Here is a 13615-nt window from a genome sequence, read left to right on the forward strand (position 1 = left end):
AACCAGCAAGCAAAGTGATGGAGACCATTGGATAATAAAGGGACGAGAAAGCAAATATCAGGCCTGGTAGCAAAGTGATCAGATGACCATAGTAAACAGTGTATTCATTTTGGTAAAGGCAATGAAGTGAGAGTGTCCTTCTCATATAGATGGCCTGAAGGTCAGTCCTGGAGGCCTCTCAGTGGTGCATTTTATAAAAAAAAAAAAACATGCTAGAGGGGTTATATTTGGCAAATCATAATATAGATTGTCAGGTTTATATGGTTCTACTTTTAAAGTATTTATTTGTTAAGCAAACTTTCCCTGAAAAAATAAAAATATATCTAAAAAAAAACCTGTCAAAATATTCCTTACCATACTACAGTCTATCTGGCTGAAAGAAGAAACGCCAAAGAGGTTCTGGATCAAGGCCTGTTGAACATTCGCACCAACCCATATAAATAAATTCAGGCCATTTTCAAGCAAATAAACTTCACCCTTAGATAGACGTTCTTCTGAAGTGCGGATAGCAACAGGCAGAGCATCACTGCTGGGATCCACTTTGGTCTACAAGAAGGAAAAAAACACTACATGAGTGTACAGTGATCTAAAAATATTGCAAATATACGGTATAACCTCAGTTCCAAGCATAATGGCTTCTGACTCTGGATGAGGCCCTTTGCTTATAATAAGCGAGTACTTATCTACCTGGCATTAGAGAATACAGATTTAGCTCAACACCACAGGGGCCTACACACGTGGAGATGTGCTGAGCGTTTTGAGTGCTGCAAGATCGCTCAGAACACAGGGATATGTCAGTTCTGTGTGCTGAGCGATAGGTCAGGGCAAATGTTCTCTGACCAATTAATATCATGCTGGATATTAAATCGCTGGGCGGTAGCGACTCACAGGCTATATGCCCCTACACACAGAGCGATGCAGGGGCATCTAACAGGATCACTGAGAAAATGCACCTAAATCACTACTTGTGTAGGCCCCTTTAAGTGATCGGACAGTCCTGTCATTAGACTTTGCAGATTACAGACCGAGATAACAGGAACACACACACTTACAAAGGGCAGAAGTCTTGGGTAGAAAAATACATTTGTATCCGCAACATCCATGGAAGAAACAAACTGGCGGACATAGGCCCGGTCATCAACAGTCACGTCGGAACCAGGCTGCAACACATCACTTTTGAGTATGCAGTTCAGGTACACGGGAAGCAGCTTCATGCACTCCGGCAGGATCAGCTGGTTCAAAAGGAATGAGAACAATTACATCTGTGTAAGAATAATCAATGTATCTGAAAAATGGAAAATAAAAATATAAAAAGAACAAAAAACGATTACACTTATTAAAGAAATTACCTGGCCAGCAGAGGAAGGGCTAGCGCAGTTCTTTCGATAACAGGCCAGGATCTGTGCACATTGATTAATCAGGGTGTCTCGAACAGTCTTTGTTGGGTTATTTAGGACACCACGGAAAGCTTCAGAGGAAAAACAAGTTTACATTACAAAAAACAAATATACTGTGCTGACTAATCGTCACTGAAACATATCTGTAATTTTTAGTAAATGATTTCAGCTACCCTGGGTATTCCCCCTGCTGTGGGAAGGTTCATCAATTACAGGCAGCAAGAGATTGTGGTGTGAGTTTGGTCCTTACACATAGCGGATGGTGTAATGGTTAGCATTACTGCCTCACAGCACTGAGGTCATCGGTCCGATTCCCATCATGGCCCTAACTGTTCAGAGTATGTATATACTCCCCGTGCTTGCGTGGGTTTCCCCCTGGGTACTCCGGTTTCCTCCCACAATCCAAAAATATACTGGTAGGCTAATTGGATCCCAACAAAAATTGACCCTAGAATATCTGTGTGTGGTGTACACGTGGTAGGGAAAATAGATTGTAAGCTCCACTGAGGCAGGGACTGATGTGAATGTTCAAATATTCTCTGTAAAGCGCTGCGGAATATGTGTGAGCTATATAAGAAACTGTTAATAAATAAATAGCTCCTAAAGCATCCAGTTTCTGGCTAGGGGGTGTCAGTGTGCTAGAATGGACGCTAGAGTGCACTGTGCACATAAACTTAGCCTACCTGTACTACTGTTAATGGCACAATGCATAAGTTGATTTAAAACAACCATAATATTGAAAATATCCAATTACCAGAGGATTACTTTGCGATCACCAAAAATATTCACGCTACTCATTTTACTAACTTTACTTATGAATGTATATGAAAATAATGACCAAAATGGGGTTATTGTTAAGGTGTTGCGTGCATAGGAAGGACTCACCAAACTTGGCAAAGTAGTTGATAAGTGTGTCAGTCTCGCAGTTTCGGTACAGATCTGGCAGCTGACTACAGCAGTTCAAAGCCATATTGTGAATACGAAGCCTGCGCTGTCCTCCGCAGCTAGTATACAGTATAGCACACTGAAAAAGAGAAGTGTGATGTAAAAATCAAGACTTTACATGCTTTCATTAAGGAAAATGGCTTGAAAGTGAGACACAGCACATCAGTACTGGACTGATGTGCTGTGGGTTCTGATAGGGATTACCAGATTGGACAGTGTTCTCTGCCCACAACTGGCAGCCAAGATGCCAATACATTTCGTCGCTTCTGCTTTGCCACGGTCAAGAAGCGAAGTAGCAGGAGCTATAGCGGCGTGATATTTGTTGCTATAGTATATATACATTTTCTACCACAGACATGCTCGGTATCATTATGGTACCAGTAGGTTTGTAGGCAGCAAAGTTTCAATACATGTAAGACATCACATACATAACATAACTGACATGCGGCTGCACATAAACAAATTGACATCCAGGTCACATCTCAGTTAAAAGCAATGATAATGCAGGAAGCATTCAATATTAGGCTTATATATTACTAAAATGTTAGTCATAGTCTGCTCTCTTATGTTCTTTCTCCATATATTACTTGAAGAATGGCTCCGGTGTCTTCATTTAATTTATCATCGTGCTTGAATTCAACGGTTACAGTTTTATCACAGTCCAGCCCTGCTAGCTCAATATCAGTGGTGTTGTTCATGTAGAAAGCACCAAAGAAGTCAGTTGCCCGGATGCCTGAAATGAAAATGGAGTAATCCTGTAATTAGTAGAAGTATTTTGTCTGCAATCAAGCCAACATTGTTTTCATGGGAAAGCATTCAACTTATGTCACACTTGCCAACTTTGTGTGCATCTCCTCTCTGGGAGAAGGAAGGAGAGAGGGCAAAACGCTGCTGGCCACTTAATGGGGCAGGGCTGTTACATCAAACCCCACACCTTCATGGGAAAATGGCACTTTTCAAGGGTCCACTGTGAGCAACAAAAATTACATAATGTGCTTTATTTGGGCCTGCCCCCTCCATGCAGCTCAGTGATTCCGGCAATGTTCTCCCCATTCTGCCACCTTCACTAGAAAGCAGGCAAGATGTGAGAGAGCAGCCTACTCTTGTGCTCCCGGAACTTCCAGTAGCATAGCCAAGTATGATTTAAGTAGAGATGTTTTTCAAAAAGAAATACCATACTCTGAGTACTCACCGGTGCTAGTTCTGACTCTCATCACTGCATCAAACCCAATCTCTTTTTGGACATCCCTGCGCAGATCATTCAGAAACCTTTCCCTATCCGTTTCCACCTATGGGGAGAATTTTTAAACAAATTACATTTTAATAAACTGTAATAACAAAACTACCCAGAATGGAGTATGCAGGTTTTATCCTATACCCAAAGTTAGTGAACCCTGACATTTCGTTTTCATAAAAATGTATTTATCCTTTTAAATAAAAAGGCTTATTCTATCTAAACTTTGCTGTATGGTTGCTTTTCTTTTTTTTATAGCCTGAGAACCCAATTAGTGCAATGCTGCGCTCGTCATGCTTGATTGATCTCAATAGTAGTCCACATGGATTGTAAAGTACTAAAAAGGTCTCCGAATGGGAAAAAAAATGTGAAAAACTCAGGTTGACCGTTTCATGTTACGACTTTGTCACGGTCTACCTAGCAAATGTCAACTTAGACACTGTCATTCTAACAACTGGAACCTCAACCCTAATACAGAGTAACATATAGAAGTCTGGAACCTGGTATTAGAGGAGAGGGTGGGAAGAGTGAGAGGCGCCTTAGAAAAAGTCCTGTAACCAGCAAAGGGTGCAAGTAATAAGATTGGATCAGACACACATCTCATGCAGAGAGGAAACCTAGAGGAAGTAATAGATGTATGCTGTGTAGTCTTGTTTATGGCTCTGTAAGTTAGTAGAAGTTCATATACTAAAATACTTACTTGGAAAAATGTATATTTGTAAACTGATCCCCCAGTCTGGAAAGGAACAACCCCAAGTGTGGCCACATCCACGTACTGGTTAGGAAACAGGAAAAGGTCCACAGAACAGCCCTGTGCCACACAATCCTTGGCCAGGTTGGTGTAGAAAGTCGTTTGAGGCTGGAATAAAGTCTGCAGATAAAAATAATACATTTAGAATTTGTTATTTGATAGAAATGCATTTGAACAGTTTTGGAATTATGGAGCACTAAGAAATGGATAAAAAGGGCAGATTTTCCCCCTAGGCATTAGCGATTTCACCTGACAACTTTGTTCATGCCTATTAAAGAAGGGCATTAATATACAAAGGGGGGTATTCAATCCTCACCGTTATTTCAGACGAGAGAAATATTGGCGGGCACCTATTCAATGCTGTCTTGCCCTACAGTATTTAAGAGGCAGATCAACAGAAAGGGCCCGACTTTAAAAGCGGTCAGGCCTGTTTTGTCAATAACGGCCGTGAGTTGTTTTGATCACGGCCGAATCTTGTCACTCCACAGCAGTTTACTCGGACACGACCCCATTATGGCTGATAACCAGGTGGGACATTGAATCAGACCTGGGGATATGCGGTCGAGCGAAACGAAAACGGGCCAGGATCACGGGTGTCGGGCAGAGCTACAGTCCTGACCCGGGAATTGAATACCCCACAAAATCTGTTAAAAGTTCAGACGTGTGTTCACAGGGTCACAGCATCCGTTGACCTGCCAGTTATTGGAAGATTTGGTTTCCTACCACAGCTAATTAGATTCTGGCCTGTGTGTACTAAAGACTGGGAGCAGGATGATTCCACAGCATTCACGCTGAGGAGAAGGAGCTCTGTAGGTTGTAAGCTCAAATAAAAAACATTCAGGTTTGTACTTGTAATGTTACCTTCTCTTTATCTGTACCAAGGAGCTTTTTATCATCCCTGTTCTTTAGCTTGCCTGGAGCTTCAGCAATAGGAAGAGTGGTGTGAAAAACAAAGAGCTTCCCAGCACAGTCTGCTGCCTAGAGGGACAATACAGGAACCGTTACATACATCAGGAAAAGATCAAATGGGGCTGCTGTACTCTAGGCAAGCTTTAACTCATCAACAATTACCTTAAGGGCTTCCAAACCAGCTTGGACAACTGGGGCAAACACAGTCTCAGTTTCTCTTGTGTCTGCGAACAGCTCTGGAATCTGGTCCAACAAACTTTGGAAAACAAAACACACAGCCATTACTATTTCTGAAGGTATCCAAATGATCTACCATCGGAATACAAACTTAAACCATTCTCAAACATTCTAAGCTACTTCGGTGATTACCTGGTGATGACCGTTCTCGATTCATTAACATTTACAAGAAATCCATCCAGCAGAGGCACAAACATGTCCCCCACATCAGACACGACCATCATCTGTGGCTGAGCCAGGGAGCTCTTGACATTATAGAAGTGGAGCACTTTATTATAGGTGACAAAGCCTACGCGTATCACTGATTCTTCCATGTTTCCTTCCCTGGAATGAAAGAACCATATGGACTATGGTAAGGGATCGTATAAAAACAAAATGTATTTTATATTATACTAGTGACCCACCCAAGCTTTGCACAGGAGCAGTTTTGAATTTGCACATACAACAACCTATATTCGCTTTGTATTGGTAATACAATATGCTCCTCAAAAAAGACGCTTTTACGATGGGCGAGCCCCATTATAATTTACGCTCTCAACAGCCGGTCGTGCTTATAAACCGTCCACACACTCGGACAAACATTCTTTTCGTTTTTGTGCTTCACTAAAATGGGTACTACAGGTGAAGGAAAAGCATTCTCCAGTGTAGAAAATAGCCTGGAACATGTTTTGTATCTGGGGGACATCATTTCTTAGTAAAATGATATGTGCACTTGCATAAATATATTCATGTCCAAGAAGAGTATTAGAGTTGACCACCATCAGAACCATACAGACCGGCAAGGAAGGCTGGTGACAGATGAGATGTACATAGCTAGGTTACACCTCCCTCTCAAGATCTTTATTCTAGAGAATTCCTCTGTCTCCAAAAGGACCGAACCACCAGATCAATTCCATGAGCAGAGATCTGGCAGGCTGCAGCGTCATCTTCTTCCCTGCCATGTCAGGGGATGCCCAGCACCATTCCCTTACTACTATGTAATATTGCCGTTTCCATGGCAAGCACAAACATCTAGGCATATATGTATGATAAGAGTGATATAGCCAGCATGCCTCCCTCAGCACAGCCACCAGGCAGACCCCTAGAATCTGCACGAATCCTGACTAGCTGAACAAAAAGGCAACTGAGCCCGACTAAGACACATTACAGTGTTTTGGGAGTACAGGTTGAGTATCCCTTATCCAAATATCCATTACCCTAATTACCGTGTTTCCCCGATAATTAGACCTACCCCGAAAATAAGCCCTGCTCCAGATTTTGGACATTGGTCCAAAATAAGCCCTCCCCCGAAAATAAGCCCTATTAAAATTTGCCTAAAACGGACTGCAGGCATTAAATCATACCCCATCGCCACCCATGCTAACCCCCCCCCCCCCCCCTCACCTCCGCGTTGCTGTATTGTACAGGCTTCTACTGAAGCCGTTTTAGTTCCCGGTCCCAGGGATGCACTGTGGGCAGCGTGTGATGTCACGCGGCTGCAGCACGGAGCAGGGAGCAGTGGCACAGCCAAGAAGAAGAAGTGGAAAGTTGGTGAGCAGGACTCTTAATATATTATTGAAAGGAGGAATGGGGGCTGTTTAAAAGGACTGGGGACGTGTTAAAGGAGGACTGCGGTCATTGAAAGGAGGAATGGGGCTGTTTAAAAGGACTGGGGGTATGTCATTAAAGGAGGACTTGGGGGCATGTTATTAAAATAAGACTTACCCCGAAAATAAGCCCTATTGTCTTTTTTGTTGAGAAAAAAAAAAATAAGACAGTGTCTTATTATCGGGGAAACACGGTAGCCTAATATCATAAATTGCATAAAGTGGTAAAAAAATGTTCTTGCTAAAAGAACTACTGGGAACATGATATGTAACTAGCACTCAATAGGCTTGCTATTCAAATTCAGTACTTGAGACAGTACACAAACTTTGTTTTATGTTTTGAATCCTTGCTTTATGCACAAATAAAAAATATTTGTGTGTATTTCAATGTACTTTAACAATAAATGCAAGATACACCATTGAAATATAACAATATTCTGAAATACGGAATAATCCGTTATCCAAAATTCTTCTGATACCGAGCATTTTGGATAAGGGATACTCAACCTGTTATACAAGACTTCTAGCAATGGCTTGTTACACTCACCTGGGCAGGTAGTCAATTAGCTGCTTTAGCTCCTCACAGATCAAGGATACCAAACCACTCTTCACAGCATTGTATGAAACGTCAATCATAAAGATGAAAGCTGGTGGATTTGGGAATTTGTTATTCTGTTGAACAGCAGAATAAAAAAAATCAGGTCAACCAGACATCCATTCAAAAGCTTTCTAGAATGCTCAGCAAAAAGAATACAAGTGGGGTAACACAGGATCTAGTTGTTACAATGTTGTAAAACTTAAAAAAATCCATCAACATCCTACTCAGCGACAGTCTGTACCGGCATCTCTTCTCACTGGTAATCATTCATTTCAACCAACGGAAACCCACCCCTAGTAGTACACTGACAACGCCTTTGCTACCCTACATCTCAACTGTATTGTGTACTGAGAATTGTGCTGCTAATTACTACATGAGCTCGATTTTAGTCAGTCAGTAACTGTAGCGTTTAGTTCTATGTGCCATATGTGCGGCGCTACCAGCCACTTTTGGTGCCTTGTAAATACACAAATAACTTATAACTGGTTATGCAGGAAAAAAAAAAAACTCGTTGGCAATAAATGCTTTTTAGGATTCCTTTACCTTGCAGTAGTCAACTGTTGCGGTGAACTCATAGGATCCCATAGAAAGTTCAGGTCTATCATAGCAATCTACCCTTTTGCCTGTGTGATCCAAATGCTGGAAGTATTGAGGGGGCACTGGAACCAAATTCAATGAGTACAATAAATATCAAAGCATAGACCACCAAGCAATAGGAATAGATACTTAAACCACAAAAAGATTTATTCAGACCAATGGCACAAGGTACTTTCAGCAGTGATCGCAACACTACCCTTGAAAATAAAAGGTGCAATGACAAAAGAAATTACTATATTCCAGGTACAGTATGCGTAACCCTTAACGGACGGAGGATTTGCAGTTATCAACTATTCCCCCAGGCACTGATGCTATGAGATATCAGGGGACTTTATCCACCATATCATTTTCAAAGTATTAAAGCTTTCTATTCATTGGCAAAGGTAAGTTTTGATTTTTGGTACTTGTGTAATATCTGGGCGCCCGATTTTTTCATCGCATGCCACAACTTAAGGCATGCGATGAGACGCGATTTTCGGGCTTTTTAGAGGTTCCTTGTACAATGTAAAAATCGGTCGCATCGCGATGCCATTACTATAGCATGCGATGCAACACGACCAACCCGATTTTTACATTGGACCCAATGTTAAATGGTCCCTCAGACCCGATTTTACATTGGGTCCAATGTTAAATGCCCCCCAGAGCCGATTTTAATTGTATACCCACTCTGCTGGTTATTATGTCAAAAGCCCCCTCATTGTTAACGCAACGATAAACGTCAACCCAAAGTGTGGCGAGCGCAGTGAGCCTGCGAGGGGCGGCGGTACGCGTCCTCCGACCTTTCCATACCCCCACTATCCACGTTGGAGTGGAGTTGATTTTATATAGTGTAGCGAGCGCAGCGCGGCCCGAGGAATACATGTTAAGTAATCCGTGTCCTCTTGCTGCGCTCGCCATGCTTTGGGCTCTTATTCCGCGTCCACTCGCCACACTTCGGGCTCGGTGGCTCAATATATAAAATCAACTCCACTTGTCATATACGCATTTGTAATAATAAAAAAAAAAATGATGATTATTTTTCTGGATAAAATGACAGTTAAGATTAATGAAGTCTGAAACCGCTCTCTAACTGAGCAGAACATCTCTCTTTCAGTGGGTGGTTGTGCAACAGTATAGATATGCGCTCACATTAGCATTGTCTATCGGCTTTTACCTACTCTTATCTACCAGTTGGATACATGATGAATGAGTAAAGTTATGCGACATTACATATACATTAGATATTATTAGAAACTGTATCGGTTAGAACTGCATTGTTATCCTCCCCCTCAAGAGGTAAAGTAACTCACCTTCAGTGACACAGCTGCAGAAGCAGCACTGGAACCTTCTCCCTCCCTCAATAAACTGCATATAAGGGCACATGTAGGCTTTACATCTATTGCACCGAATAGGTCCGGTTTCGCCATGATCAACCACACAAGTGGGGGCCTTTATCAGGAAAAGACAATGAGGTTATACCAAACGAAAAAAAAAAGTAAAGTTCATGAAGATATTTTGATAAAATCAAATAAAAAAAAATATTAAATTTACCCACAGAAATTGTGGCGAGAAAGGCAGCTAGTGCTTTGGGTGTAACGTAACCTTTCTGGCACAGTTTACGGATGTTGTTCCTAGTATCCAGAGAAACAGCAATATGATCTCATATCTAGGATTCTGCCAAAGAGGGATTCGCTCCACAAAACAGAGAACCCCACCCCCCCCCCCCCCAAAAAAAAAATCTGTTTATTATTTATTTTTCATTTATTAACAGTTTCATATATAGCGCACACATATTCTGCGGCGCTTTACAGAGAATATTTGAACATTCACATCAGTCCCTGCCCCAGTGGAACTTACAATCTATATTCCCTACCACATGTACACGCACACAGACATTCTAGGGCTAATTTTGTTTGGAGCCAATTAATCTACCTGTATATTATTGGATTGTGGGAGGAAACCGGAGTACCTGGAGTAAACCCACGCAAGTACGGGGAGAATATACAAACTCTGCACAGTTAAAGCCATGGTGGGAATCGAACCCATGACCTCAGCGCTGTGAGGCAGTAATGCTAACCATTACACCATCCACACTGCCTCAATATGTTTACAATAAGTCTTAAAAGTAATTTATGTTGCAATTCCAATAACTAAAAATGCCAGCATATTCCAGTCCATTATGGGGGGTATGCAATGTGCTGCCACTATTTCCGACGTGGGAAATAGCGGCAGCTCCCTATTCCATGCTGTCATTAACGACAGCATTGATGCAGGATCACGGCAGAACGGGCACGACTACAGAAGCAGTCATGGCCGTTCTGCCAATAACGGCCATGAATTGTCGTTATCCGGGCCGCAGATTGACAATCCACGGCCGTTTTCGCGACCACGCCAACTTTGAGCCCATCGGCAGACGGGACATTGAATCCCGTCTGTCCTTATGAGGTCAATGTGACCGCAAACGGGCCAGGATCACTGCTGTCGGCGGGGATTGACAGACGTGATGCCAGATTGCATTACCCCCCCCTCTAACTGTAATTAATTTTAATAATCGTAGCAATAAGGAAATAGAGCTTCTGCTTTTCTATTTTTAAAAAGTAATTAATTATTAACAGAGATCCTATTTATCTGGTAACAAGATTAAGAAGCAAAATGGAATTTTTGTAATCACTAATCTTCTCAAATCCATTATGAGATACAAGTGCTCAGATCCACACCCGACTATTAGGAGGACAAAAACAAATAGAAGACCTTCTTCCTTGTAGGAATGTCTATTGTAACAAAGACACAACTGGATAATGTAAGAGGTACAGCGATGACCGACCATGTAATCATAACGAAGGGAAGGGGGGCAAGTCTTTGTACCCCAATGTATTACAAAGCAATAAAGGATTAAGCATGTATAGGGGGGAGGGGGCAACAACAAAAAACACCAATTTCTTTCCATTCATATCACTAGAACACAGAGCACAAGGGATACGGTCATTGTGTCACCAGCATGATGGTAAACAAGCATTAGGTCGACATGACTTAAGGACATGCAGGAAGGTCGACTTGGGTCATTTACTGTTTTTTGAGCCACAGGCGGTATTTCATGCCCTACCATCCACTGGGCATGGAGGGAGAATAAAATAGTGTGCCGAGTGTAGCAAGCCATGCGAGGGGACGCGGTGCTACGTTTTATGGTTTACGTTGACATTCCGGTAAAAAAAAAAACAAAAAAAACCATGTCAACTTTTTCAATGGTGACCTTCCCCCGCATGTCGACACTAATGCTTGTCTACCATAATGCTGGTGACCTAATGATCCATACCCGCGCACAATGGATCTCTGGTACCACTGTCTAAAATCCACATGAACTCTTCTTACAGCTACACATTTCTACCAATTATATTGCCCTCTAAACATCAATTTCATGTCCTCCTCACGCCTTATGTCTATACACTTCTCCGCAGCATCATCACGGCCTTCTGCTGTCAGGCTGCAGACTCTTTCCCATCACACTAAACATCCATACACACTGAGCGATTTTCGCCTGTTTCAGCGATATTCCCGGGGAAAGCCATCTACCCCGACGGGGCCAGCGATAAGGCGGGAGCGTGCATCATCGCTCATCACTGCCCTGTACACACTGGGCAGCTTTTGAGCTGAAAACAGCACCTCTCGATATTTTTCTCCAATAACTACTTTCACAACTTTGGTGCCCCTACAAGCCAAATATAGCCCTAGGAAGAGTTCAGACATAGTACCATCAGCCTTTACACTCAGTTTTAGAGCTTTTAAGAAAATGAACACAAGAGGCAACATAAATGGTACTAATGGTTTATCTGGAACCCAGACATCTAGTGCACTGAACAGAACACTGGCGTATTCTATTATTTTATTAAGGTAGAAAATGTATTCCAAAATAAAATTGAAAGCTGCCATCCTGCCAATATTTAACATACTACAGTATTCACCTAACCAACTTCTGACTGATGAAGTGTTAGTAAATACCCCATCGCACTCAATTTAGAAGTAGTCATAGACACCTTTGGAGAATATAATGAACGGAACCTATATAAATTAATATAATCTTACCTCATCGGATGGTAATGTTGCCAGAGGTTTAATAACAGCAGCAAGTGGAACCTGGGACTGCTTAGCCATATCTGAAGTGGCAGGAAAGTTGTATGAAGTGCATCTTATGTAGCGTGGGCTAGCATTTCCTTAATTGGAATAAAACAATGAGAAAAATGGACATATCAGCAGCTGGAATAGACAAGCACTATAACAAAAATGGAAATAAAGAGACAATGTTTTGTGGATGTTAAAAAAAAAAATTCCTAAATCCTTATTAATATCAATTACCCAACTCACCCACAATGATTTAAATTTGAAAAAAATAGTTGAAGTATTTTGCATTAAAGCTCAATGGTTCATGTTGCACAAGATTTGCGTCTCTTCTGCACGGATCACTAGCTCCCATTCACTATGACAGGACTTTCATCCTATGGAATGCCCTTCCACGCACAATAAGACTCTCCACTAGAATCCAAACTTTCAAGCGTTCCCTGAAAACTCACCTCTTCAGGCAAGCCTATCATATTTAAGTTCTACACGCATAACCCTCTGAGGCACTTATGTATTATTTAGCTTCCCTTCTGGACTTGTAACTTGGTGGGACTGCTATGCTATTACTGGTGCCTGTCCTTGCGTTTCCCTCCTATATCCCTATAGATTGTAAGCTTGCAGCAGGGCCCTCTAACCCCCAAGTCTGTCTGTTGTTACCCAGTTTGTTTTATCACTGTCTACTATTGTAAAGCGCAACGGAATCTGCTGCGCTATAAAATAAACTGTAAATAAATAAATGTTGGAAGGTCTGCAAATTCTAGAATTTCCAATCCATATTATTGCGGGCAATTTCAGGGAGCCCAAATTTTGTCCTGGTGACCCAGGGTCAAGCATTTTTGCGAGCAGTTGCTAACTGTCACAGCTTGCATGGTCAGCATTCAACTGACCCTCTGCACACGCCATTTCTACCTCACTGGGTTTTTACAGTGATGTGGAAACGGCACGTGCAAAAAACAGGGAGACTCGCTGCTAAATGCAACAGGCTCCCTGCACTAGCCGCGAAACTTGCCATTTGGGTGAATCCTCGCTATCCTCTGACAGCGAGGATTCCTCCAGAACGTCGAATATGGTGAGCGGCCAGCGTGGGGGTTAAACAGCGAGGGTCTTTTGTTTTCGCAGTTTAACCCCTTGCCAGCCGCATTGAGTACGTCCCTAGAACTATCTTCCTGGGGGTGTAAAAATCAATTGTAAAAATGCAGCACTTGGCCATTATATAATAATATATATTTTTTTTTAAATGCTGTTTTTAATGTACAGGGTTAAACTCTC

At 42.0% G+C, this 13615-nt stretch overlaps 1 protein-coding gene across 5 annotated transcripts in view; it reads right to left on the bottom strand.

Moving 5' to 3' along the window:
- SEC24C (SEC24 homolog C, COPII component) overlaps nt 1–13615 on the bottom strand; it is a 40513-nt gene that overhangs the window by 2602 nt on the left and 24296 nt on the right. For all 5 annotated transcript variants that reach the window (XM_083148580.1, XM_083148579.1, XM_083148578.1 and 2 more), the window contains 14 exons: nt 12314–12441; nt 9544–9682; nt 8201–8316; nt 7607–7731; nt 5606–5797; nt 5399–5492; nt 5189–5305; nt 4277–4447; nt 3535–3631; nt 2930–3075; nt 2283–2421; nt 1350–1468; nt 1053–1232; nt 355–546 (listed from right to left, as the gene is read on the bottom strand). In XM_083148580.1, coding sequence (XP_083004706.1) covers nt 355–546; nt 1053–1232; nt 1350–1468; nt 2283–2421; nt 2930–3075; nt 3535–3631; nt 4277–4447; nt 5189–5305; nt 5399–5492; nt 5606–5797; nt 7607–7731; nt 8201–8316; nt 9544–9682; nt 12314–12441 — 1955 coding nt within the window. The remainder of the gene's footprint in view (nt 1–354; nt 547–1052; nt 1233–1349; nt 1469–2282; nt 2422–2929; nt 3076–3534; nt 3632–4276; nt 4448–5188; nt 5306–5398; nt 5493–5605; nt 5798–7606; nt 7732–8200; nt 8317–9543; nt 9683–12313; nt 12442–13615) is intronic.

The sequence above is a fragment of the Crinia signifera genome, chromosome 6 (assembly GCF_055691185.1).
Source record: "Crinia signifera chromosome 6, ASM5569118v1, whole genome shotgun sequence".
Lineage (NCBI taxonomy): Eukaryota > Metazoa > Chordata > Amphibia > Anura > Myobatrachidae > Crinia > Crinia signifera.